We start from the raw sequence: 27,135 nt of genomic DNA, 5'->3' as shown, positions 1-27,135 counted from the left end.
TTAACTAAAGCTTAATCTGTCAGCATTTTACTGCTAAATATTAGATTCCATGTTTACAAAAATTGAATGTTCTTTATTAATATACTCGAGAAAAGAACTAAAAAAACTATTAATTGCCTCTACTACTATAAAAATACAAACGTGCATACGTGTATAGGTGATTCGTAATTACATTATGTGATGATAAATATATTTTAAAAAAGCGATAAAGAACAGATTTGGCGATTTAGTAACAATTTATTAACATAATTTACAGGTCATAAATATATCACAGAATATGAAACGTAGCGTGAGATTCTCACATCGAAATGCAGTCTTTACAGTTTAGGTTCTGAAACGACCTTCGTGTTTGTTACACGAGTTTTGTCAGAAAATGTGCTATGAATAGACACAATCTGCCGATTGTTCTTTTATCAAATGCTTTTATAGACAACCGTTGTTTTGCTAATCATGTTGACAAAGTCTGATGTTTTTAAAGTGATACGACGTCATGCCTTATTGACAACGTAATACACACTACACAAGGTCTTTTAATTGGTAAATTTAAACTAGCTACATATGTCGGTAACAAGTTACATAGCTTTTTGAATGCGAGCTCGACCAAACGTGTAGCTTATCAAAACGTAAAAAATGTTATCTTACACGGGTGTAAATAAAAAAACAAGGATTTACTACACCGAGGACAACCTAAAACATGTGATAAACGATCATTTGAACTTAAATGCATATACGTTTTAATTGATTGGCTGCTCGAGGGTAGACTCCCAAAGTGAATACGTCACGCATCAACGGCCGTTTCCTGCAAATAACATTACAACATGTAATAAACAATTTACATAGGTCCCATGTACACACAAAATTTATAAATAAAGGAGTGAAAAAGTGGTTTAAATGATTCAATAAATTCAGACACGTGAACCAAGATGCGTCTGTCTTTCCTATATGAAAAAGTTGATATTTATTATAACGACAAATGATTTTATGAACGATACACAGCAAAAAAGAGACAATAATTTCAACTCTTGTATGTTGTACTGTAGTATGAGCTGAGACCTATCGTTAACTTTTCAACGGTTAGACGCGGCACTGTTTTTTTGCGTTGTTATATTGTCACGCTACAACTGTCAGATGTCAGATTACTAGTAAAGTTACTATACCGTTAACCCGTGCATGATTAATGTTGGTTCCTCCGATATGTTTTGATATGTGAATGAGACGCCGTGGTTCCAGTCTTCCGGGTCCACGATGAAACCCGGCACATGCTTGATAAGCTGACGGTGCTGCACAAGCGCCGGACCCCAGTCGCGCGCCGGAACCAATAGCTGTTTGACTCTCTGCAACGGAGAGGCGCCATTTTGTCAGTTTAATATGGTGGCTGATTTCTGCATTTAATTTATAAATATGCAAAGGCAAGTCGATTTTAAGACTTATCTTCATTAACTTTAAACAACAACAATTAATTTAAATGTATATCCACATATATTGTTTTTTTATAAATAAAGGGCAATAGACTCAACACGTCTACATGTGGAATTTACATGCTCTTAGTTTCCGAAACTGCAAATATGCTAAATACTTAGAATATATATATTAGATTAGCATTGGAAGGGCTTTTTGCCAACTATTTATTTTTTGTTCATTTAAAAATGAATTTTAGAAAAAGAAATAATATAACAAATATGGCCTTAGCGTGAACGAACAAACAAATAACGGTCTATATAACATAATTCGCGTCATCTGAAAGTATTTTACTATCATGCTGCATACGAATAAAGGCTGTTCAATCTGTTCAGTCACAGTTCAATGAAAGTACCTGGATGATAGGTATATCCTTTCTATACGTTGTCACCTTGTACACGGCGACCAAGGGAACCGCTGAAATTGCCGTGAATGATAGGAACCAGCCCAGTGTTTCCGCCCAGGCCGGGTAGTGGTAGCTGGCGTACGTCACGGGTTTGTAGTCGATCCACGCAAACAGCAATATAAACTGGAGCAAACATACGCATTGATAATAATCAGTTATGATTTATAGCCTACATTAGTAGACTAAGCTTGAAATGGGACAAGGTGAAGATAAACAAGATGACCCTTAATTGATATTCCATCAGCGTGAACAGGATAAAACTTTGAGTGAAGCATATACCGAGCCGTCCAACTCAGTTGGTAGACTGCTGGACTACAATTCAGGTTTCCAGGAGTCGATCCCCGGCCCGGACACGTGTGAAGGGATTGATTAGTTAATACTTTTTAGGGCCATTCCCCCGTACCTCTGATTCAATAATGGCAATAGTCAGCTACTGGCATAAGTATGTGTACTTAGTACTGGTTAACAAGCTATCCCAGTCAAGTGTAAGTTGCTAAACTCAGCGCCGCCATAGGACTGAAATATTGTAGAAAACACAACAACAAAAAGTAACAAAACAAAACATTGAAGTCTATTGTAATTAATAAATGGTCAGAGGCTAATTTCGAAACAGTCTGACCCATAACACAATAAGAAAATCTTCTGAAGACTAGAAATAAAGAACAAGTGGACAAACGAAGAAGAATAAAGGCCGATCACAAACGCTAACTTCGTGCACATATTATAGCTAAAAAGCAAATGGGGAACAATCAATTCTTATTTATTAAAATAAAGACATTATTTTCAGAATGTGTATAACTAATAGATTTATTGTAGTTCAATTCGTTAATTCATCATTGGTCATAATGCCGACGGTACCATTTTTTGGTTTAGAACTTAAATTTTCAGGCTTTAAATTAAATCTTAATTGTTTGCCTCGCTATTCTTCAGATAGAAGAAACACATATCTATTGTTTCTTAAAGTTCTCTTGGATGAACATAATACTATTATCGAAAGGTTTTTGCCATTTAAAGTCTTGTGTGAGTGGTGAAAACAATAACATGAACAGTTGCTTATTTGAATATCAGTCTGACTGTCTTAATATGACATACCGGTATATGTTTTATTGCGGCGTAAAACTCAACCAACCATGTCAGATATGTAATGGCATAATAATATGTTATTTTTCACAAAAATTTGGTTGTCGCAAAACTTAAACCAACAGCAAAGAAGCAACTCTATTGCGTCTTTTAATGTACTAGTTTAATGTAAATTATTATTTTCAACTCTTTTAGAAATATATCTGGTGACGTATTTCAACAATCACATTATTTGTATGATCTTAAAGTGTTGATTTGTATTTTCTGTCTTGCTATATCTATATCAATATATTACTACGCGGTAAATATTTGTTTAAAGGTTAACGAACTTCTACGACCGATGCTTATAATGACTTTAATAATGCAGGAATCCAACATAAAAAATAATCACATATCTTTTCATGTTCGCCTATTGTGAACATTTTCGTCAATAGACTACGAGCATCCAAAATAAATATTAAAAAACAAGAGATGTGTTTGTCAGAAACACAATGCCCTCTTCTGCGCCGCGTTGAAGCCATATATTTGACATTTGACCTTGAATGATGACCTTGACTTTTACCTTTCACCACTCAAAATGTGCAGGTCCATGAGATACACGTGCATGCCAAATATCAAGTTGCTATCTTCAATATTGCAAAAGTTATGACCAATATTAAGTTTTCGGACGGATGGACAGACGCCATAAATTTGACCTTTGACCTTGAAGGATGACATTGACTTTGACCTTGCACCACTCAAAATGTGCAGCTCCATGAGATACACATGCATGCTAAATATCAAGTTGCTATCTTCAATATTGCAAAAGTTATGACCAATGTTAAAGTTTTCGGACGGACGGACAGACTGACTGTCGGACAGTTCAACAACTATATGCCACCCTTCTGGAGCATAAAAATCTGGTCTTAGTACCGGTATTAAGACTTTTGTCAGCTTATATTAAAGTGTGTTTTTTTATTCAGCGTAAGTTCAATCGTAAATTCGCATATTTCTTAACGTACATCGGTAATAAGTATCATTTTTATAGTTTAAATATGTATGATACTCACTAATGTTCCTGCCGGAGTGATGAAGGTCCAGCAGATACACCAGAACCAGGTCCGCCAGGGACCTATCATGGTCTCCAGGTCGGCACAGAAACGGCGTATACCTGCAATTTAGTAAGAATTGCATATGCTGTAATTATAGTGTGCTCCAAAGAAAGATCTCACCTGAACAAATTGTATTGAATATTTAAAGGTGCATGAACAATTATTATACAATAAAGTGTTCAGATACCGTATTGAATAACAAAATACGTGTACTTGTTTTATTTTTTCTCACATATTTTAAAGATTAATTAATATGTAAATACCGGTATTTGCAGACCTGTATAAACATCAAGACTAGACAAATTGATGTCGATTTCGTTTTGCTCCTCGTCAACTATTGAAATTTCGTAATACATTTAGATGTGGTTTGCATATTTACCATAGCAATACGAGATAGCAATGACCTCAATGAGGCCAGTGAGGAGAACGCTCCATGCGGCCCCGTAATAGTCTACCAGCGTCACCCAGTATATACCACTCTGAAACATAATAGTCTACCAGCGTCACCCAGTATATACCACTCTGAAACATAATTGTCTACCAGCGTCACTCCGAATATACCACTCTGAAACATTGAAGTAAACCAGCGTCATCCAGTATATACCACTCTGAAACATAATTGTCTACCAGCGTCACCCAGTACATACCACTCTGAAACATGATAGTCTACCAGCGTCATCCAATATGTACCACTCTGAAACATAATTGTCTACCAGCGTCACCCAGTATATACCACTCTGAAACATACTAGTCAACCAGTGTCACCCAGTATATACCACTCTGAAACATAATAGTCTACCAGAGTCACCCAGTACATCAGTTCAACAGAAAGTTCTTATATCAGTCGATGATAGGAGGTAGGTCATTTTCCGCGGAATCAACTATAAAGTAATCATTTTTAGTAAAATCGAATCAGATTCAAAAAAACAAACAAATTGATACAAAGATGTAATACATTGTTAACACAAAATGCAACATAAACAGCAAAAAAACATGATTTACAAATATTAAGCGCAAGTGCTCATGACGTCATTATTAATACGACAAACGACAAAAATCATATTCTTTCACGCTAAAAATAAAGCTTTTTAGCGATTTTTTCATTATTTCTTTAAAATCGGGGACGTAGAGGTATGATTAACAGAAAGACAGGTTACTTCCTGATCTTTTTGCAATGTATCAGGATCGGGACGAATAAAATAAGGGCTCGGCAAGCCTCGCCGTTATATTATTCTAAGCCTTATCTGTTATGTTAGACAATATCAAGCAATAACCTGTTATTCTCTATATACCGCTCTGAAACATAAAAGTCTACCAGCGTCACCCAGTATATACCACTCTGAGACAGGCGACCGTGTAACAAAAATATGAGTCAGGTTATGTGAAAACTGGGCTTGAAAGGACCGTCACTCGCGATTGACGAAAAAAAAAAAGTTCTAAAATACCGTATTTTTTTACAATTATTAGTTTATACTGACTGGCATATTACATTACTTGAAAAAAGTTCATATTTTTAGTATATTCGGTAATAAAATTTCGCGATGTGAAATCGAAAGTACATCGCGAAAATAGGTGACATGACGATATACACACAATAAAAATAACGCAAGTAGATTGATCATTTTATATATAAAATATATACAATTCACTACGCATGCACAATTTGCATTCCTGGGTTTACCTCGTGACGATGATGATCAATCTACTTGCGTTATTTATAGTTAACTGGTAATTACCTGGTTCCTGTACCCAGTAAAATGTATTACCGAATATACTGAAAATATGAAAACGTTACAACTTTTTTCAAGTAATGTAATATACCAGTCGTGATATTTTAATCAATATAAACCAATAATTGTAAAAACAATACGGTATTTTAGAACATTTCTTTTTTCGTCAATCGCTGTTGACGGTCCCTTTAATGCACGTGCGTCATGTGTCTTCCCATATTATCCTGTGCAATCCGCACATGTTAACCATGGACACATTTCCGCTTGAACTGAATTTTGCGTTTAAAGGAAGAATCTTTTAGACGAAAAGCGGGTCAATGCGGAAAGTGCCGTTCCTGATTCCGGACTGCATAGGCCAATCAGGGAAGATACTTCAGCACGAGCATTAAGCCAAGCTTTCCCACAACACGGCATAGAGAGGTATATTTTGTAATGTTTTTTCCATTAATTGCAGTTATTTTTTTGTTGTTTTTTTAAGCAGTTTTGTACTTTAATTATGACAATAAATTGTAAAATTGTGTGAAAAGGATACATCGCAGTTTACATTCTAAGGTGACAACGGTTTCTTTAAACGTAATTGATAAATATGCATAACGCTTTTTATAATCATATGAAAATATATGTACACCTACTTTATTATACATTTAGAAACGGTTGTAGTTTCCTTTAAAGCGAATAAGCAATATTTAAGCATATTTAACTATAGTTTATGTTGTATGCCTGAAAACAAATCAGACAATTTAAATTTATAGTTAAGCTTCAACATTTTTTATCTACATATTCTTCATTCTGTAAACATCAAAATATTTTCTAACGCTGTCGTAAAAACTTTCAATCAATACAGAATTTTAATTCTTATTATAATAAGGCGCTACTTATAGTTTGCGCACACAATACCCGCGTAGTGAACGGTAGGCCGAGTAGAAACATGCCGCCACAGATGGCGAAGATAGCCTTGGTCTTGTGGGGCCTGTACCCGGGGAACAGGTCCAGCAGGCCCGTCAACAGCGCCTCTACAGATGCGAACTGGGGGAGGAAAAGTACATGCAAGTAAACAGGAACTCTTTTAAGATTAAATCATCATAATTATGGTATACATGAGCGCTATTATAGATCTTAGGAACTGTATTGCCCTAAGAGGTGTATTTGGTATGCCCAAATCCGTTTAATAGAGGAAGAACCAACAGTCTTGTATAACTTATTTTGACGGTACGTATATATTTACCGGAACAATTTACTTGAACAATGTAAACACGTTTGGATAAGGTAATATTTAAAGAAAATTATGCTGGCGAAGGAAATATGTAACAGACTGGTATCTTTTATGAAATACAAATTCTTGATATTTAGGTCCCAAAACTGAACATTAGCCTTGGGCTTCGCCAGTTTCTCGACCGCCCTATTTACTGAGCATCACAAATATTTAATAAACGCTTGGCCTATCTGTTACCTGGGTATCAATCCCGAGAGTGACGAGCATGAAGAAGAATATCACTGACCAGAAGGCGGGAGCGGGCAGGGACTGAACAGCGTCTGGGTACACCACGAATGCGAGACCGGGACCTGAATGTGAAGAAGGGGCGTGTGTGTTGACAATCATTTTTGCAAAGTACAATTAAACCATCGAGAAAATGACAAAATGACCCAAGCCACAAAACTAACGCAAAAAATGTACCAGAACGAAACTCACTCTTCATCTGTACTTCGTGAAGACTTACAAACCAAAAATCGGCTCAATATCTTTAATACTCTGTGAAACGGAATGCCGGACGGACAGATGGACGGGCGGACAGTCCGACTGCTATATGCCAACGTACCGTGGGCATAAAAAGTTTTACATGTATATACTGTGTCCTTGCTACAGTACCTAATGGTTTATACAAATACGTTTTAAAGATGTAGGACAGTTCCTGCATTATTATTTTATATAGATTTTATAGATTTTATTTACATCATTTCCAGAAGGCCAATGGCCCATGTGGACACATTTTAGTACAAACAATATAATATTTACAGTAATAAACATATGCACATAATTAATTCAAGCACATGAAATTATAATAATTTCATAAGTAGTGTCAATAAGTATTTTACAGCAAGAAATACATATTAACCGTAATAATAATGTTTAAGAGGAGTACTCATACTTATCAATACATATTGCATTAATGTTATCGTTCAAGTACTCTACATAACAAAACCTAAAGAGAGTAAATATATCTTCATCAAAATATTTGAACTACCTTCGTCGGCCACGTGCTCCACGGGTACATTAAGCTGGCCCGCCATGTGACCCACAAATGCGAATATCACGAAGCCACCGAATACACTGGTCAGACAGTTGCCTAGGGACACGATCAGCGCGTCCCTAAGAAAGAACACATACTTCAATATGCTCAACTTGTACGTTTTGTCAAGTGAAAGTTATTATGAACATTATTATGACTTTATGATAAAGATACAATTGGATCTGATTTTGCTACATTAAACACATCGTCGCGTGCGATAGACTTATTTACATTTTAAAATTCGTTTTCATTTGAGCAATGTAATACCTAATTTATAAAATGTATTTGATTAGACTTAATCTAAGTTAAAACAAGAGCACCGCATAACGGATGCCACGCTCGGCTGCTAAGCTTGTCAGAATTATATTTTTTAGAGGTAACAGTGACCTTTACCTTTGACCTAGTGACCCAAAAATGGGTGTGGCCTGTAGAACTCATCAAGGTGCATCTACATATGAAGTTTCAAAGTTGTAGGTGGAAGCACTTTGATTTTACAGCCAATGTTAAGGTTTTAGCACGACGCCGGCAGACGACACGACACGACGAGCTGGCTATGACAATAGCTCGGGTTTTCTCCGAAAACAGCCTCGCTAAAAACAACAAGAACTGGTTTACTAGTTTATTTAAATTATTATCCGCTTTACCAGTCATAAAAACAACACTCACATTTTTTTAGTTTTATATGTATACATGTTTGTATTTTAGTGAATTGTGCAGACAGGCTATCTGGATATTTAATAATAAAATACCCATATATAAAATCTCAAATTACCTGTAAATATTATTGTGGAATCGGTTATAACTGGATAGAGCGACGATGCCTCCGTAGCAAGGCCCTAGTGAGAAGAATATCTGAATAGCTGCGGCCTTCCACACCGCTATGTCACCTAATTTTTTAAACTCCGGGGTGATATAAAATGCGATTCCTTTCCCAGCATCCTTCAGCGTAACTCCACGGAAGAACAGAATAACGAGGATGATATATGGAAATATTGCAGTAAAATACACGATCTGAAAGATATAATAATGGACAGCAGTGAATCCTTCACAGCTTCATGTACTTCATATTCCAAACTTAAATCTACACTAAATTCAGATTTGATATTTTTGGTTGTTTCCTAAATTTTATTTAAGCACAGGCTTGACTTTCACAATGTTCCTTAACATCCGCGTCGTGCATCAGCAACAATCAGCATCGGAACCATCGATACTTAAGAAATAAGAGAAATTCCATAATTTGATGGTAGTTTTCTCGTTGAAGCATCGTCAATTCTTACGCACAGAGAATTTATTAGTAAACTATTTTAAAACAAGGGACAAAATTGTCACAAAACCAGGTTTTCATTGTGAAAAAAAATCTGATTAAGGGAGACAACTCAAACTGAACTTTTGAAATGAACAAACAAAATTAACCCCCTTTGTAAGTTTGTTTCAAAAATAAATCTATTTTAAGTTGTGGTGACCTTGACATTGGAGATATTGACGTGATTCTTTCGTGCGACACACCGTCCCATGATGGTGAACAAATGTGCCAAATAATTGTAAAATCTCACAATGAATGACATAGTTATGGCCCAGAGAAGCTCATTTATTGCCAATTTTGACCTTTGAACTCAAAGTGTGACCTTGACCTTGGAGATATCGACGTAATTATTTCGCGCGACACACCGTCCAATGATGGTGAACAAATGTGCCAAATGATTTTAAAATATGACAATGAACGACATAGTTATGGCCCGGACAAGCTTGTTCCACCCGCCCGCCAGCCCGCCAGCCAGCCCGCCAGCCAGCCAGCCCGCCCGCATTCGCCAATCTAATAACCAGTTTTTTCCTTCGGAAAACCTGGTTAACAATCTAAGTATCTATCCATGCTGCAACAGAAACAAATATTGCAAACTTAAATGAACGCCTTCATCTGGTATTCGTGAATCCCTTTCAACAATTTTGACAGCGGAACAAATTTTTCATGGGCCTTGCTCTGTAAAAACGGGGCCTAATGCAAGTGCGTTTATACAAATAAGTCTCTGTCTGGGAAAACTGGGCCTATTGCAAGTGCGTTTATACAAATATGTCTCTGTCTGGGAAAACGGGGCATTATGCAAGTGCGTTTATACAAATAAGTCTCTGTCTGGGAAAACTAGGTATTTGCATGTGCGTAAAGTGACAGCGACAACAATTCCTGACTAAACTGGAAATTTACTTAGAAGAGGCTTCCCTAAAAACGTGTAGCACCTGATTGGCCTGTGAGGACTGCACGTGCTAAACTTGGACGACACTTTACGCACATGCCTTAGGTCCCGTTTTCCCAGAGCGAGGCTCATATATACCTTTCCCGCGGATTTGATGCCCCTCGCGAGACACAGGAAGACGAGGCTCCAGGAGAACAGCAGACACAACACCAGCCGCCACTGGGGCCGCTCGGCGTCCTCTATCCGGTCGCTCTTGCGCAGAACATACGTCCTAAAAGGATGCGTGCGTTAACTGTTTCACCAAACACAGGTTAATGTTTTCAACAAAGTTTGAAGCTGTCTTATATGAAATTATTGGTGTCTTGTCACGTTGAAGGAAGCTAACGCAATATATTTTGTAGTACATGTCGAAGTGTATTGTCTTATTCGATGAGAAAATCTGCAGATACATAGACCGAGCAATATAATGATTATTGTTTTTGCATGTAATTCTATGCGAATGAGGAAATAAATATTGTTCCGATGAGAAAAAATGACGACATATTAATAAACAGATCTAGCAAGCAATAGAAAAGAACTTACTCCCAATACTCTCTAGAGGGCGCTATCCTCTCCCGTCCGGTGACGTTCTTGAAGGCAGTGTAGTTCCAGATACCGGTAAAGTTACCGTCGTTTAAATAGCACGTCCCGTTGTCGTATCGTACATCATCAATGCCGTCACATGTGACGTCACGCAGTCGATCGCGACAATCTGTTAAAGAATTTTTGACCCCATATAAACAAGTTACCGGTAGATCAGGTTAAAGTATGCGGTAGAAACGAAATAACAACTGCGTAATGTTGCTGTACTTGCTCTATATATCTAGAACAATAAATTATACACAGTTAACAAAATGGTCGTAAGCAAAACATAAGAATATCTCGTACCACCGAAAGAATTATTTTTTTATTCTAAAATGAACTAGAAATGGCGCGGCAGAGGCCGACGCGTATCCCCACGCCGCATGTTTGACCTAGGGGCGCCCAAGGGTTGGTAATGGGGCCATGTATAGTTGAGATTGACCGTATTGTCATAAGAGAGGTTCAGTATCAATTTGAAATGAAGCCGTGTAGAAATGAAGAAGGTATAGTAAAAGGCAATTTTGGGTGGGTGTGGCCTTTGTGGGCGGGGCGCCCCAGGGTTCTTAATGGGGCCATGCATATTTGTGATTGACCGTATTGTCATAAGAGAGTTTCGGTATCAATTTGAAATGAATCGGTGTAGAAATAAAGAAGTTATAGTAAAAGGCAATTTTTGGGTGGGTGCGGTCTATGTGGGCGAGGCGCCCCAGGGTTGGTAATGGGGCCATGCATAGTTGAGATTGACCGTATTTTGTAATAAGAGAGGTTCAGTATCAATTTGAAGTAAATCGATGTAGAAATGAAGAAGTTTATGTAAAATAACCTCAAACAAGAGATGTGTTCGTCAGAAACACAATGCCCCCTATTGCGCCGCTTTGAAAAAAATAATAAATTGACCTTTGACCTTGAGAGATGACCTTGACCTTGAACTTCCACCACTCAAAATGAGCAGCTTCATGAGAACGCCGCTTTGAATTAAAAAAAAATTTGGAACTTTGACCTTGAAGGATGACCTTCACCTTGAACTTCCACCACTTAAAATGTGCAGCTTCATGAGAAACACATGCATGCCAAATATCAAGTTGCTATCTTCAATATTGAAAAAGTTATGGCCAATGTTAAAGTTTTCGGACGGACAGACGCCATATATTTGACATTTGACCTTGAATGATGACCTTGAACTTCACCTTTCACCACTCAAAATGTTCAGCTCTATGAGATACACATGCATGCCAAATATCAAGTTGCTATCTTCAATAGTGAAAAAGTTATGGCCAATGTTAAAGTTTTTGGACGGACGGACAGACGCCATAAATATTAGACATTTGACCTTGAAGGATCACCTTGACCTTTCATCACTGAAAATGTGCAGCTCCGTGAGATGCACATGCATGTAAAATACCAAGTTGCTATCTTCAATATTGAAAAAGTTCTGGCCAATGTTAAAGTTTGTGGACGGACAGACGCCATATATTTGACATTTGACCGTGAAGGATGACCTTCACCTTCACCTTTCACCACTCAAAATGTTAAGCTCCATGAGATACATATGCATGCCAAATATCAAGTTGCTATTTTCAATAGTGAAAAAGTTATGGCCAATGTTAAAGTTTTGGACGGACGGACAGACGCCATATTTTAAACATTTGACCTTGAAGGATGACCTTGACCCTCACCTTTCACCACTCAAAATGTGCAGGTCCGTGAGATGCACATGCATGCCAAATATCAAGTTGCTATCTTCAATATTGAAAAAGTTATGGCCATTAAAGTTTTCGGACGGACGGACGGACGGACTGATATACACACATACTGACATACTGACACACTGACGGACAGTTCAACTGCTATATGCCACCCTACCGGGGGCATAAAAATGAGTGAAAATCTCTGACCCGACCCCACCCAAAATCCCATAACTTTTGACCAAGGGGTCAGATCTAAATTCCAAATAGTGTAGGATCGCACATATGCTCATAACTACCATGTATGTAAGTTTCAAGGTTCTAGTGCTAATAGTGTAGGAGGAGATAGTGGCCAGGACGGACGGACGGACAGACGGACAGACAGACGGACATACGGCGGAGATAACCACAATATTCCCACGCTTTTCAAAAAGCGTGGGGATAAAAAACAATGAAACAGAAAATAAGAGTGAAACATTTTTCAGCATTGTGTTCGACATAAATATGGCAAAATATTTTTTGAAATTCCAAAATGATCGTGAATTTCCGAACATTTCCGCCGCTACAATACCTTCGGAGTTCCACCAGTTGTCGCAGGACACCCATGGGAGAGTACTTGTAAAGGAGGCAAAGAAGTAGAAGTGGCACCAAGCGATGATCATGCAGTAGTAGCCGGATGTGATAAACGACGAGATCATCATAGAGACGCCCAGACCTTGTCATTCAAACATATATGAGCTGCGTTTTGTTAAAACTAGGGCAAAGGCAAGTGCGTTAAGTGTTGTCGCAGTCAACACAAGCTTATCAGGAACGACATTGCAGCTTTTATTGTGTTTTTAAAGGGACAAAGTAGTAATGAGCCTTTTTCGAATCGCGGTCGCAGATTTCGCAACCTGAACGCTGACCTCAAGTTCAAGGTCAAGGGGTAAAAACTTGTAAGCACATGGAGAGGTGTTGTCTAGATACACATGCGTACCAAATATGAAAGCAATATCTGAAGGGACAGAGTAGTTATGAGCCTTTTTCGAATCGCGGTCGCAGGAAATTCCCTGACCCGGCCCACCCCAACCCTCATAACTTTTAACCCAGAGGTCAGATCAAGAGTACTTGTGAAGGAGGCGAAGAAGTAGAAGTGGCACCAAGCGATGATCATGCAGTAGTAGTCGGAAGTGATAAACGACGAGATCATCATAAAGACGCCCAGACCTTGTTATTGAAACATATATGAGCCGCATTTTGCTAAAACTAGGGCAAAGGCAAGTGCGTTAAGTGTTGTCGCAGTCAACACAAGCTAATCAGGGACGACATTGCAGCTTTTATTGTGTTTCTCGCTGAGAAGAAGTTGTTTAAGTAAAAATCTAGTTCTGGCGAAAAGAGTCATGATAAGCATTGCGGACTGCAAAGAGTCATGATAAGCATTGCGGACTGCAAAGAGTCATGATAAGCATTGCGGACTGCAAAGAGTCATGATAAGCATTGCGGACTGCAAAGAGTCATGATAAGCATTGCGGACTGCAAAGAGTCATGATAAGCATTGCGGACTGCAAAGAGTCATGATAAGCATTGCGGACTGCAAAGGCAAATCTGGGAGGACACTTAACGCACATGAATTAAAGCCCAGAGCGCGACTCGTTAATATATGAGACGCGTTCTGAGAAAACGGGGCACATGCATTATGCCCCGTTTTATCAGAACGCGACTCATATAAACCTAGGCCATAATTTCTCTACAAAGCTGAATCACTTATGTCATTGATTCATATTACAAATATAATGTTGATAGTGTACATACACAATAGTATTTATGTTGTTTGTTTGTCATATAATGTCCATTAAAACATACTATTTAAAAATGATACAGTTTTTATACTTAATACTTTTACTTTCAATCATTTTAGAAAATAGCACAAAGGTGAATTATGTTCACTATTCTGTGCAAAGCTTGGGGATGTATTCAACATTGTATAAGAGTAGTTTCATGGCGCTAATTGTGGTCTTCATCTATTTAATAAAAATATCATGCTCGCACGTGTTACCTTGGAGAAGTGGCGCGAACTGCCAGCACGTGGTGGGTCCACTGCTGGTGAACTGCCCCAGTGCGGACTCCATGTAGAACAGCGGGATGCCCACGAACGTCATGAACAGCACGTATGGAATCAGGAACGCGCCTCCGCCGTATCTAATGAATCAAACAACAGTCGAAACCCGATGGCTCGAACTCGCTTGGCTCGAATTTCCGGTTGGCTCGAACTCACATCAAAGCACCGATTTTTTATTGCTATATATTCAAATAACATTTTGTCGGATGGCTCGAATTCGCGAGGCTCGAATTTTCGGATGGCTCGAGCTGTTTTCACAGTCCCGGTGACAATTTTCACACGTTCTTTTCATCTTTTGTTCCGATGGCTCGAACTCATTTTGGATCGCATAAACTGTTTATCAATTAGGACCGCTTAATTAAAAGCACTCAATTATTGATTGATTTAACACCAGATGAAAACATGTCAACGACTTAATCGTTTTGAGTAAAATATGACATTGTGTATTAATGTAATCAGAAATTATCTCGCGGATCGCGAAAACTCACAGCATGTTCAATCTTTTTTTTTTTTCGTTTCGTTTCGTTTCGTTTATTTTCAATATGCACATATTCACAACATGTGAATAGAATGAGCAAATACAGTTTATATAACATAATAACATAGTCACGTCACTTACAGGAAACAACAATAAATTACACCTAATAGGGTGTGTGAAAACCATAAAACATGCAGGATGAAATATCGGTTAAAGTTTGTTATTTATAGTAGCAAATTGGACCAAGTTTATGAATAATAAGATGTTTACTTGTAGGTTATCATAATTAATTTATTTTAATTCGGATTCCCGAGTGTTTGTTTTTATAGTATAATGTAACCTTTTTCATCGATTTAACACTTTAGTGTATTTTAACCTTTGCTCGTAATTTGGCGATACCGTCATGTATTACGTGTAGTTGTATTGAAACACGTGTGTAACGGTTGTAATAGAAAGCTTCGTTTCTCGACGACAGCTGAGGAAAGCAACACAGATTTACATAATGTTATTCTTCAAAATTTATAAAAGTAATAATTATATATTTGGTTCTTATTTGTTCAAAAGCAGAAAGTAAAACGAAGTAGTACGGAGTTGAAGCATTATGAGTACTCTTCAACTGGAGGTGAAAATTACTGCAGACTTGTTCCCAAATCGGATGGCTCGAATTCCGGATGGCTCGAACTCCTGTTGCCTGTCCCGACGAGTTCGAGCCATCGAGTTTCGACTGTATTTCAAATAAATTTTCTACACATAAAAACAGAAGGTAATTCGTTATTAGTTATTTTTTTAATCTGCACATTTTGAATATGTAATGTGAAACTTTAACTTTTCATATTATTATTGTTTTATACTGGACACATTAAACAGAAATCGTCTAAAAAATACACACACACAACCGTATATGCCATTTCACTTAGAGAATCCATGTTTCTATGTCTATATATAATAATAATTTACGTTTTATTAGTAAAAGTTCACTATGTATGTTCTAATAATTAACCATTCATAATGATATCTGACAAAATATTTTATTAATGTCTTTCCTGCACGGAATGGGTCACACACTTAATATACATGCACGCTTACACGCCTACACTCACACACATCTTACTTGTAGCACAGATTTGGGAACCGCCACACGTTCCCTAGCCCAACGGCGTACCCTAGCATCGAGAGCAGGTACTCGAATCTTCCGGTCCAGTTTCCCCTCTCCGTATTCTCATCCACGCCGTACACCTGCTTCTGGGTCCACACGCCGCCGCGGCCCCGGCGGCGCGCCTCCCGCAGGTCGCCTGGTCCCTCGGCAGAGACGGTGCCATAGTTGGAGCTGAACCCCTATTGTCGGCATCATACGAAATCATATCTTATAAGCAGTGAATTACCAGGGGGTGTATACGCGTTTAAAAGCAAAATCAATTTGACAATATAGGAAGATCAAAATACAGTAGAGTGTACACATAACCGAAAAGTTCACATTTGTTCGTATATTCCTTCGCACACATTCCGAATGTGCCCCTTAATGATGTCGATAGCTAGGGAATATCAGAAAGAAGATGGGAGTTTTTATTAACATTTGTCTTCTCTAGTAATTGAAAGTGTGATTGATATTTTTATAAATCATTAATTATTATTAAAATCTTAGATCTATTGTTCACACGTAACAGGGTTGTGGGCTTCGTAGCATGCTGCATGGAAACGTACAAACGGTATCAACATTAAGTCGAGAAAAGACATTCAAAGCGACGCACGACACGACAGGCGACATTTTAAGATGATATTACTTTTCTCGCAAATATAAGCGCGAAAATGCGACAATCAAGTTTTCAGATGTCGCGTGTCGATTTTAACATGTCAAGTATCGAGTCATTCGTCACTTCTATTGTCATGTGTTTACCTCAACGTTCGACTGGCAACATTCAATACCACACAAACCTGATTCATTATTATACAACGTTTAAAGTAATTATAACAAGAGCATCGCATAACGGGTGCCGCGCTCGGCTACGGTTTCAGTTTTGAATAAATGAACGCTTGTCAGAATTTTTTTTTTTTTTAAAGGTCACAGTTACCTTGACCTTTGACCTAGTGACCCAAAAATGGGTGTGACATGTACAACTTATCAAGGTGTATTTACATATGAAGTTTCAGGTTCTAGGTGGAAGCAAATTGATTTTAGAGCCAATGTTCAAAACCTTTACAAAATGTTAAGGTTTTAGCACGACGCGGACGGCGGACATCGGGCGGCGGACGGCGGACGACGAGCTGGCTATGACAATACCTCGGGTTTTCTCCGAAAACGCCGAGCTAAAAGTTACCGAGTAGATTCCTGGTTGAACAGTGCTAACAATAAAGTTGTCGTCTGCGTAACTGACGTCTCCATTAGTCAGCGTGATGTCATCTCGGGACGATGACGAAAAGGCCGTTTCATCCGGCAAGTGTTCGTTTTCAACCAGATGGGCCTTCGTCTGCAACAAAGATAACACAGTCAAAGGAAAGTAAACGTGGGTTCGTAGGCTTGTACAAAATAACAATTTTAAACACGATTGAAAAAAACAATGTAAATGTCAAAAATATGTTTTCTTTTAATTATATTTTTGCATTCTTCGAACGTATGCTTAGATATACATAATACAAATCTACTATTAAAAAAAAGAGATTTAAAAATTCATCGTTACACGCAAACGCAACGTTAATTATTAGTTAAGTGGAAAAACAACAAGAAATGTGGAACAAAAACTTGATGCCCTCATAACATAATTATGTTTGTACAAATAACACATAACATCTGTTGTTATATATTCTTCAGTGGACAAAGGGACAACAAGCAATAGTTCTGCCAAACTGATCATAATTCCGTTCTTTACAACCATAAACACACTAAGGTTAATAAATTGTGAGTTTCAGCAAAAGTAATTCAGAATTTAAAGTGGAGTTACAAAAAAATATGGGACTATATATTCCTTAACGCAAAAACATTCAATAATTCTTCCAACACTCGTCGCAGCAACATTTCCTTTCTTTATGGCACAAGTACTGAAATACGAGTCGTAAACACAAAATGTCGGGGCTATTTTATATTAGAGAAACATACAAAGGGGAATATTCTTCCAAAACTCGTTTCACGCATAAGTCCTTTCTATTTTATAATCTGTACATCAAGGTTATTCAATTCCGAAAGTTTAAACGAGATCCATCATGAAGTTAAGAGGATTTAGAAAGAAAGGCGTCGGGGAATTATATTTGAGCCGCGTTCTGATAAAACTGAGCTCATTGCATGTGCGTAAAGTGTCATCCCAGATTAGCCTGTGCAGTCCGCACAGGCTCATCAGGGACGACACTTTCCGCTTAAACTAGATTTTCGGTAAAAAGGGACTTCCTTGAAACTAAAAATACCATAAAAGCGGAAAGTGCTGTCCCTGATTAGCCTGTGCGGACTGCACAGGCTAATCTGGGACGACACTTTACGCACATGAATTAAGCCCAGTTTTCTCAGAACAAGACACATTTATTCAATAGAGAAAAACAGAGAGAGGACCATAACTCTGGAAAAAAAACTCGACGCAACCATATTCCCTTTCATAAAGATCAACTAAACACTAAGGTCAGTCAACACTGAAAGATTGGGCAAGATCCAACTTCTAGAGGAATCACTTAAAGAGAAATGTAAAACTCAACATGTTGGGAGTAAATATTCTCAATTCGAAAAAAGTAAAAGGGCCATAATTCTGCCGAAATTCGTCCTTTATTTGGGACACTTTAAGATCAATAAACTGTGAAAGTTTGAGCGACGTCCACGTAGTAGTAAATGAGGAGTTCAAAACACAAGTTTCTATGGACTAAATACTTTAAAGTGGAAAACAGACAAATGGATATAATCTACTAGTCTCAGCAAAAGATCATCTAAACATCAAAGTCATTCAACTGTGAATGTTTGAGCGAGATAAACCATGTAGTTACAGAGTTGAAACACATGCTTTGAGACGTATTTACAAATAAACTTATGTACGGCCGGACACACGCACGGACGTATGTACGTACCAGAAGGTGCAGTGCTTAATGCATCCCATTCGAGGGGACATAACAACAGTGCAGTCCAACGTATTGTTCAAGAGGAAACATTCCTACTAATTAGTTTGAGTCGTGCACATATAAAACACGAATCGTGCTGTAGCTTTGCTTCTTCCTGAAATAAGACTGTACGATAACTATACATCATACACAAGTTTAATGAACGAGTGCCACTTCGCCACCGAATTGCCGACGCTCTCGAGTTTATATGCAAACATTAGTTTCAGTGCAGTGCACACACCGGTTCAGTTATTGTTCACTTTACCCAGTATTTAATTCTGTCAACAGATCGATTGGAAACTATTAGCAATCGATGGTGCGATTTATTTGAAAACCTACATTAAACCACCTACACACATATAATATTTACTTACCCCGCCATCCATGTTTCTTATGATGTTGTTTTTTTAAACCCTTCCGGTTTCAGTATCTCTCTGTGTATACATGTTATACATGAAAGAATAATTAACCACGTGATTCAGGTATGCTTTTCACCGTAAGGTAATCAATAAATTATAGAGATAACTCGTTCGAGGACTTTCTGATCAAGTTTCGCCCCTTTGTTCATGCGACGTTGCACGTATTTGCTATTTAGGAACTTATTTTCCATTGATCGATACATATCGCAGTTCTGATGCGTAGGGATTAAAACACGAATATCCACGCATCAAAACACTCGACGAACAGTTGTTTCTTGGCCAATTAATAACAACGTTTTTATTTGAACATCGGTAAAATGCCTCTGACTATTTACATACAAGTTAACAAAGTAAAGTCAAAGTGCATCAGTACAATACAACAAACATACATGTTAATAAACATAAATTGCTATGAAAGTATTCAAACATACTTGACAAAAGTACATGTATTGACAGCTATGAAAGAAGAAATAACGAAAATGCGAACATTATTTCGACTCTATTCTATTAAAAATAATGCAAACTAAGGACAACCAGGTTTAACTTTACACAAATTTTCATAAGTTCTTGATTTTTCTCTTTATTTTTGCATTATTACAACGCGAATACTGTTGTGTGTCCAAATGAAGATCAGGTAGTATTTTGATTTAACATGTATGAAGCCGTTGTTTATAGCCTAGATGGGAAAGTTATTCTCATTATTACATTCTCTTCTAACACTATATAGCAGGTGAAATTCCTGTGTCGGAATAAACGAACACAGGGTCGCATTTACTTAAATAGAAGATCTACATTTGTTATTGTTTTTTTTCTTCCAACATTATGTATTTTCTTTGACGGTCATGCATTTGACGGGATTTCGTGCGAGAAGTTTGCAACACTAACTTTCCAAAACGTTAAGGCATCATGCTGAAAATGAAAAGTTATATCCTGCTAGAGTTTCAACTTCTGCATGTAGTGGATCCAACAAAAAATCTTTATTTTTCTTATCATCAAAAGAGTGAGTCAAACGTTTTGTTTTTTTTATCTAACAACTAGTCTTTATTGTACACGTATCCGATTTCCATGACTGAACGTTTCCCCTTTCTCTTACATAGATACTAGTCGTTCCTGTTTAATGGTTCATTAGATTCAACTGTCGAACATTGAAATTAATCCGAAATGTAACGCCATTTAAAAAATGAAAGTGTTTCTGTGAGATTTATAAACTATATGCATTTACAAGTATTGAAGTGGACATGTAATTTAAAGTTAACAGTTCTATTAACTTTATTTTTTAATCGTTAAAGTTGCAATCGCCTGTTTGGTAAATGAAAATGTAAATCCACTTTAATATGGAAAGTAAACGGGCGCCCACAAAAAAGTTGGCAGAAAAATGGCGGCGTCCGTCGCAATCAGACGAAATAAATGTCTGCAAGGTTTGTGATCGCGATCTCGTGGAGCCTCGCACGTTACCGTGCATGCATTCCTTCTGCGAGGACTGCATCTTCGTTCTGCTGCAGTGTTACGAGAAACAGAAGAAACTCGAGCGAACCTTTATGTGTCCAACATGCAAGGTCCGAATACCGTGCCACATTTTGGGCAAGGTCTCCAAAGACTGGTTGCGAATGTTCCCGAAAAAGCAGATCATGGATAAAATGAAGGAAGCGATACTCGTGGTCGAAGAGATGTGTAGCCCTTGCTCGATGACTTGGAAAATCACGCCGGCGACGGCGTTCTGCGTGGACTGCCGACAGTACCTGTGTCCGAGTTGCCTTAGCGACCACAAAGAAAACGCGCAGTTCAGGGGTCACAACATGGTGGACTATATCGTGAAGGAGATGAAGAACACGCCTGTTGCGAATATATCGAAGTTTAACTGCAAACAACATAACAATCTAAGGTAAGTTTACTGTTAATATCATACGTACTGTTGGTGTTGTCGTCGGTGTTATTGTTATACTTATCTGTGCACAATTATCTATCTGTGTTCGTTATACTCATATGTGCACACGTATCTATATGTGTTCTCGTTATACTTATATGTGCACACTTATCTATCTGTGTTCTCGTTATACTCATATGTGCACACTTATCTATCGGTGTCCTCGTTATACTTATATGTGCACACTTATCTATCAGTGTTCTCGTTATACTTATCTGTGCACACTTATATATCCGTGTTCTCGTTAAACTAATGTGTGTTCTCGCCATTCTTTTGTGTTCTCGTCATTCTTATCTATGTGTATTTATCTGCGATCTCATTATTCGTATTTGTGTTCTCGTTATTCGTCAGAAACGATAGACTAAGTTTCCATTAATAATTTAAATCCTCGGTTAATGAAATACAGTTCGATATTCTGTCTTGTACTACATAAATATTCCGGCAGTGAAAAAACAATTCAAAATTTCACAGATTTACGTGTTTCTGCGAGGTCCACAAAGTGTTCCTCTGCAACTCGTGCCGCGAGAGCGTAGTGCACAGAGGCTGTCGCGTGACAAAGCGCGTCATGGAGGCCACCGGAAACATCATCAAGGCGGAAACGAGGCTGAATGTTATCAATAATCTGAAGCGCGACGAACGCAGCCAGGGAAAGCACTTGCTGAAAATGATCGAGCAGATAGACGGGATTCAGGAAAAACTGGAGCTTTGCCGCCAACGCCAGGTGGAGCTGTACTGCAATTACGTCACACAGGTGATGTCATGTTTTTTAGTTCAAAACAAGTTCTTGTATGGCATTTGTCAACTATGTTTGCTATTTAAGCCTTCGTAATTTTGCAATTATTGGAAGCGCCGTTATGCATGTTCTTTTTTCTAATTTGCCTCATGCTAAATAAAAACGTTTATTTTATGCTTTCCGATGGTTTATAGAGAATTATCAGTGAAATAAAACGGGTATTTCACTGTTTTAAACAAATGAAATGACGTCATAAATCCAGCGAAATTCTCCAGTTAAACTCTTTTACAATGTAAATAAACGGTGTAAAAAGCATTAAATAAAAAGAAAATTTGTTTGATTCGATGGAATATCGATTTTAATTCACTCGTGATCATAAAAAATACATATTTTATATGATCACTCGTGAAATAAAATCGATATTCCATCGAATCCAACAAATATTCTCTATTTCTTACCTGCATAGCGGTTGTGATATTACATATGACATCTTATTTGGTGCGAACGAATCAATTTCTTGAACGAAAAAAAATCGAGATAAATTGAATATATGTTTCCTACGATGAAACAATACCATCACAATAAGTGCATGTAACATTTTTCGCCATTGAATGGTATCAGCGTTTTGATTGTTTGTTTGACAACTACTGACTCAAAATGCAACATATAGTAAGGGCATGTTAAAAACCTATTCGACTATAAAGTGATGTCACGACACAGTTTTTTTTTGTGGTTTTAAGGTTATTCGAAGGTGGTCACCAATGTTTACGCCTTGCTGTCTCTTTGCAGGCGACAATCATAGAACAGAAAACAGAAGCCATAGACGCCCTGAAAGGCAAGCTAGAGTTCGACAAGCAACATCAACCTCACGACGTCTTCAACGCCACCATGGCCAAAGTGGAGGATATCCTAACGCGTTACGTCGAAGTATTTGATGACGTCACTTTACTTGACGAGAAGACGCTAAAGGCTGACGTCAATAAGAGCATCGCTGAAATCGAACGAATTGTTGGCAATGCTGCTTTTGGTATGAGTATGTTCTCGCATTGTCATGCTTTACATGTTACATTTATACTGTCAAACACCGTTGCTCAGAGTCGTAAAAACTCTCTACCTCTTTCTTTTAATATATAAAATGCTTTGTAGTTAACATGCCGTAATTTAAGTTGGTACCGTCGATGCTAATATTTTTAATTAGAAATATAAAAAAGTGTATAGTTTAACAAGCATGAACGTGTTCTTCTATTGAAAAACAATTTTTTATTGATAAACAAAGACGTTCTTTTTGAAAAAATATAATCATTTTTAAGACGCGTTTAAACCCAAGGGTGCCTCCGAGACTGTAGACATAGAGAAGCGCAAAGCGGACCCGGCAACCAAGAAACTAGGAAAAGATGCCAGGGCTGTGCAAATTCCTTTTACCAAGACTCTGCCGGAAGTACATAAACTTACAGGTTCATACTAGTAATCACTGTCTCACGTATTGATTTTTATCACTATCAACACCCTCATCATTATCATAGTCATTACATAATTATTAACATCATTATCGTCGTCACCATCATCATTAGTATTAGCAGCAGCAGTAGCATCATCACCATCATCATCATTTTCATCATCGTTGTCGTCAACGTCAGCGTTGTCAGCATCATCACCATCATCGTCTCCTTAACACATTCGCTTATATTTATGGTCGTTATTCTCCGAGCTTTGCAAGAATTATCCTAACATATATCATTTATATTGTTTTATCATAATTGTCATCGCAGATGGCGACGAACTTGCGTCCTGAACGACCTTCAACTGTATATCCGTTATTTCAATCATGAATGCGATTCATCATCATTTTAATCGTCATTACAAATAGTGTGTCATGTTTTGTCTACTTTCGAAATCCCTGCAAAACACCATTATCAGGATTGCTTTAAAACAACTTAATTTTACTTCCGTCACTTTAAATTTCTTCATAACAGTAAACGTAAATTGATCATTGTCGGTAAGGTACTACTTAAAAGTACCACCATACTCTTGCGTTTACTACCAAGTACCCCGGGTACTGAAAATACGCAAAAAGGCAACCGGCCATACTCTGGGCGTCAGTTGACAATGAGTTTATGTTTTGATGACTTATTCCGATACATGATCTGATGTTTTTCGAGAGTAAATGAGTATACTATTTTACTTTTCTTCGTTTTGGTTCGCAACCTTCATGCGTTGTTTATATGCCACCTTAAAAGTATTAAGTGTGCTCTTAGTTTAAAGATGTCAAAGAGTATCCTTGTAAATTTAACGTTTTCACTTGAAGGATGACGAACGCCAAAACAAGCAATACAAGCAATATATAAAGCGTTTGCTACATTAACTTTTCTTTCAGTAGTTCCTAGCCTCGAACAGGAGCCTCTGCATGTGTGCAAGAAACACGTGGATGACACGTTGACGGAGCAGACGTTCCAGCGTCTGGGCGGTCAGTTCCGGTCCGTTGGTGCTGTCGTCTGTAAGAACATGGCGTGGACAGCGTTCCGCGTGGGATCATCTTACGTCATGACGACGGCCCATGCGGTGCGAGATATAGTTGGTACGGTGCAAAGGATCTAACTTTTCTTGGTCAAGATTAGCCGATCTAAGCTTTATACTAGTACCAAATACTGTGTTTCTTTGGTTTGCGCGTTGGGGGAAAATGGTCTTGGAAATAATTGATGACCAATTCCTGCAGAAAATATTAAGTCGGGTTATGAAAGCAGTTTTCATAGATTGACAGATCAGATTTAGTTAGCGGGGTAAACATATGTTTGCGATAATGACCATGAAACTCGGATGTATTAGGGGCAGAGCAGTTTTGGCTAGTATAAAATCTTTCTGTGCCAATGCAATATTGTTGTTGGTGTTTTTCGCTTAAAAATGAAGATAAATGAAGAACATGCTTGACAGTGATTTAATGAAAATGTATGGATCTTTGATGAGAAAATTATACATGACATACGTTATGAATTAACTTGTTGATAGATTCTTATTGAATTGTGTTTTACAGACCCGGATCGAAAAGGTAACTCTGATTGGTCGGTCCTAGAAGACACCGGTGTGTATCTGACCTTCGACTCCCCACTGAAGCCGGACTGCATCAAGTTTCGACTGAACTCCCAGGTGTGTTACCTGGACGATGACCTCAACGTGGCCGTGCTGGAGGTGCTCGACTCACCGGAATCTTTCCCTCCGCCGGTGGTCCTCAGCCGGAAGCACCTGCCGTCTCAAGACGTCACGGACGTCGCTGTCATTGGTTACGGGCACGGGAAGTCGCAGAGTAAGCACCTTGATATACAGTGCGACCTGGTGAAGCCGATTTCAGAGCGGGCGAATGAGGTACTTTAGCCTTTGCTTTCACGGGCTGTAACATTTTTTTTAAGAAAAAATGCATTTAACGACGAGCAATTTATGATACGTAAAATACGATTTATGCTTCAATGGAAAGTTAGTCTCTTATGCAATGAAAATCGATCACATAATTTAAGATCAGTTTTGTGTTATAACCCAGTTTCAGGACTAAAAGCAGTTTCAAAAAGCTTAAATGTTTGCTTTGTTGTATTGCCTTTAGCGATGGCTTGCAAGGCGGCGTTTGTGGAATTTTTCATAAACATATACATGAATTACTTCCAGTAACGTTATTGCTGAATTTACAGAAATGACAACGACATATTTAAACTAAATGCGTTATCTCAGGCGCTAAGATGGCTGAAACGCGAGGAGAGGAAGCAACGCTGTAGCCTGCACGTAAAAGGGAAAGACGCGAGTCTGGTCACGTGGCACTACAACGAGATGAAGGACCCAACGCGCGTTGCCATAGATTGCTGTATGGAGTACAGAGCGCACGGCGCACCCGTGTTCTGCAATACAGGTGACAAATAATGAACTTAAGTTTTGATGTCATGTATAAATTACTGTAAGTGTTTGTGTAATTCAACATTGTGCATTACTGAAAATTCATGGGACCTTACGTTGATCGGAATACGGCCAATGTACATCAAAGGCAGACAATTTAATAAGTCGTTGAGGTTCCACAAATGCTTTGCCTGATATATTTGTTGCTAGTTCATTATATTTCTAAATCATTGGCTTTTGAAAATGAACTTTCAGGTCCGTCTGGTGTAGAGGTTTTGGCCATCCTTACTTCTAGTTCGCCGGAATGTTTCAGCGAAATGCCCCGATCCGTCCAAGAGCACCACAAGGAATACCGATTTGAAATCGCCACTTTGACGTCAGCAATATACACAAAACTCGCGCACGAAACTAGATTCCTTGCAGAAGATATTTTTATACGCGACAAAAATTACTACGACTACTCCAAATATGAAGTGGAAACAACATTTTCGTCGACTGACGGTTCAAGAACAATGTCTGATGTAACTGAATATCTAGGGACACCAGTAAGTGGAACAGCAGATAGAACAATGACGTCATCGACTATACGAACCGCTTCCACGATTGAAAACAAATAGGATAATAAGATGATGAAGAAGAAGAAGAGGGACAAGAAAAGGAAAAATAACAAAAAGAAGAAAAAGAACAATAAGAAGAACAATAAGAAAACTGATTATTTATATAAATATATGTATGCATCGCTTACTCATTGTGTTGGTCATATTGGTACACGCGTGATTTAAAATGCAGAGCATTTTTATCCGATTATGTGACCAGCGTTCAATAAGCCACCCTTGTGACTTATAGGCTCCATCTCAAAATCACTTAGGTTGACTTTCCGAAATAAAAAGTCAAGAAAACAAGTTATAACTATGAGTATTCACAATCAAAACATTATTCCATCGTTCATCTTCAACAGATTCGCTTGTTCAATAGCATACTATTCATATGTGTG

The 27,135-nt window shown here is 38.0% G+C and overlaps 3 protein-coding genes across 4 annotated transcripts; 2 read left to right on the top strand and 1 right to left on the bottom strand.

The window, feature by feature from the left end:
- Positions 1-217: 217 nt before the first annotated feature.
- On the bottom strand, positions 218-19,693 carry LOC127878384 (sodium- and chloride-dependent glycine transporter 1-like). 2 transcript variants are annotated; one of them, XM_052424912.1, is made up of 16 exons: positions 19,567-19,693; positions 17,440-17,589; positions 16,236-16,459; positions 14,584-14,726; positions 13,120-13,263; positions 10,825-10,993; positions 10,381-10,513; positions 8,826-9,064; positions 8,009-8,133; positions 7,216-7,328; positions 6,663-6,791; positions 4,415-4,514; positions 3,994-4,094; positions 1,814-1,987; positions 1,158-1,334; positions 218-799 (listed from the first exon to the last, which is right to left on the bottom strand). In XM_052424912.1, the coding sequence occupies exons 1-16, from the start codon at positions 19,576-19,578 to the stop codon at positions 779-781; spliced, it is 2,154 nt and encodes a 717-aa protein (XP_052280872.1). In that variant the 5' UTR covers positions 19,579-19,693; the 3' UTR covers positions 218-778. The 2 variants fall into 2 exon arrangements, with proteins under 2 accessions (XP_052280872.1, XP_052280879.1); XM_052424919.1 differs by lacking the exon at positions 13,120-13,263.
- A 1,252-nt stretch (positions 19,694-20,945) lies between these two features.
- Positions 20,946-23,070, top strand: LOC127870592 (E3 ubiquitin-protein ligase TRIM56-like). The gene is made up of 3 exons (XM_052413112.1): positions 20,946-21,493; positions 22,007-22,264; positions 23,058-23,070. Exons 1-3 carry the CDS (start codon positions 20,946-20,948, stop codon positions 23,068-23,070), a joined length of 819 nt encoding a protein of 272 aa, XP_052269072.1.
- Positions 23,071-23,087: 17 nt separating this feature from the next.
- On the top strand, positions 23,088-26,837 carry LOC127867140 (uncharacterized). Its single transcript, XM_052408182.1, has 6 exons — positions 23,088-23,295; positions 23,579-23,722; positions 24,643-24,843; positions 25,297-25,625; positions 25,983-26,157; positions 26,397-26,837. The coding sequence occupies exons 1-6, from the start codon at positions 23,157-23,159 to the stop codon at positions 26,756-26,758; spliced, it is 1,350 nt and encodes a 449-aa protein (XP_052264142.1). The 5' UTR covers positions 23,088-23,156; the 3' UTR covers positions 26,759-26,837.
- Positions 26,838-27,135: the final 298 nt, after the last annotated feature.

Source organism: Dreissena polymorpha, chromosome 1, assembly GCF_020536995.1.
Source record: "Dreissena polymorpha isolate Duluth1 chromosome 1, UMN_Dpol_1.0, whole genome shotgun sequence".
NCBI lineage: Eukaryota > Metazoa > Mollusca > Bivalvia > Myida > Dreissenidae > Dreissena > Dreissena polymorpha.
The sequence above is the reverse complement of the archived record's forward strand: the minus strand, read 5'-3'. Positions and strand labels throughout refer to the sequence as shown.

Excerpts from the sequence above, each read along its gene's own strand:
- LOC127878384 (XM_052424912.1), bottom strand. Across the intron at positions 13,264-14,583 it reads GTTCGCGCCACTTCTCCAAG|GTCTGGGCGTCTCTATGATG; the intron begins GTAACACGTGCG and ends TTGAATGACAAG. Across the intron at positions 8,134-8,825 it reads TTCCACAATAATATTTACAG|GGACGCGCTGATCGTGTCCC; the intron begins GTAATTTGAGAT and ends GTTCTTTCTTAG.
- LOC127870592 (XM_052413112.1), top strand. The coding sequence starts at position 20,946 with ATGGAAAGTAAACGGGCGCCCACAAAAAAGTTGGCAGAAAAATGGCGG. Across the intron at positions 21,494-22,006 it reads AAACAACATAACAATCTAAG|ATTTACGTGTTTCTGCGAGG; the intron begins GTAAGTTTACTG and ends AAAATTTCACAG.
- LOC127867140 (XM_052408182.1), top strand. The coding sequence starts at position 23,157 with ATGGCCAAAGTGGAGGATATCCTAACGCGTTACGTCGAAGTATTTGAT. Across the intron at positions 24,844-25,296 it reads TGCGGTGCGAGATATAGTTG|ACCCGGATCGAAAAGGTAAC; the intron begins GTACGGTGCAAA and ends TGTGTTTTACAG. Across the intron at positions 26,158-26,396 it reads ACCCGTGTTCTGCAATACAG|GTCCGTCTGGTGTAGAGGTT; the intron begins GTGACAAATAAT and ends ATGAACTTTCAG.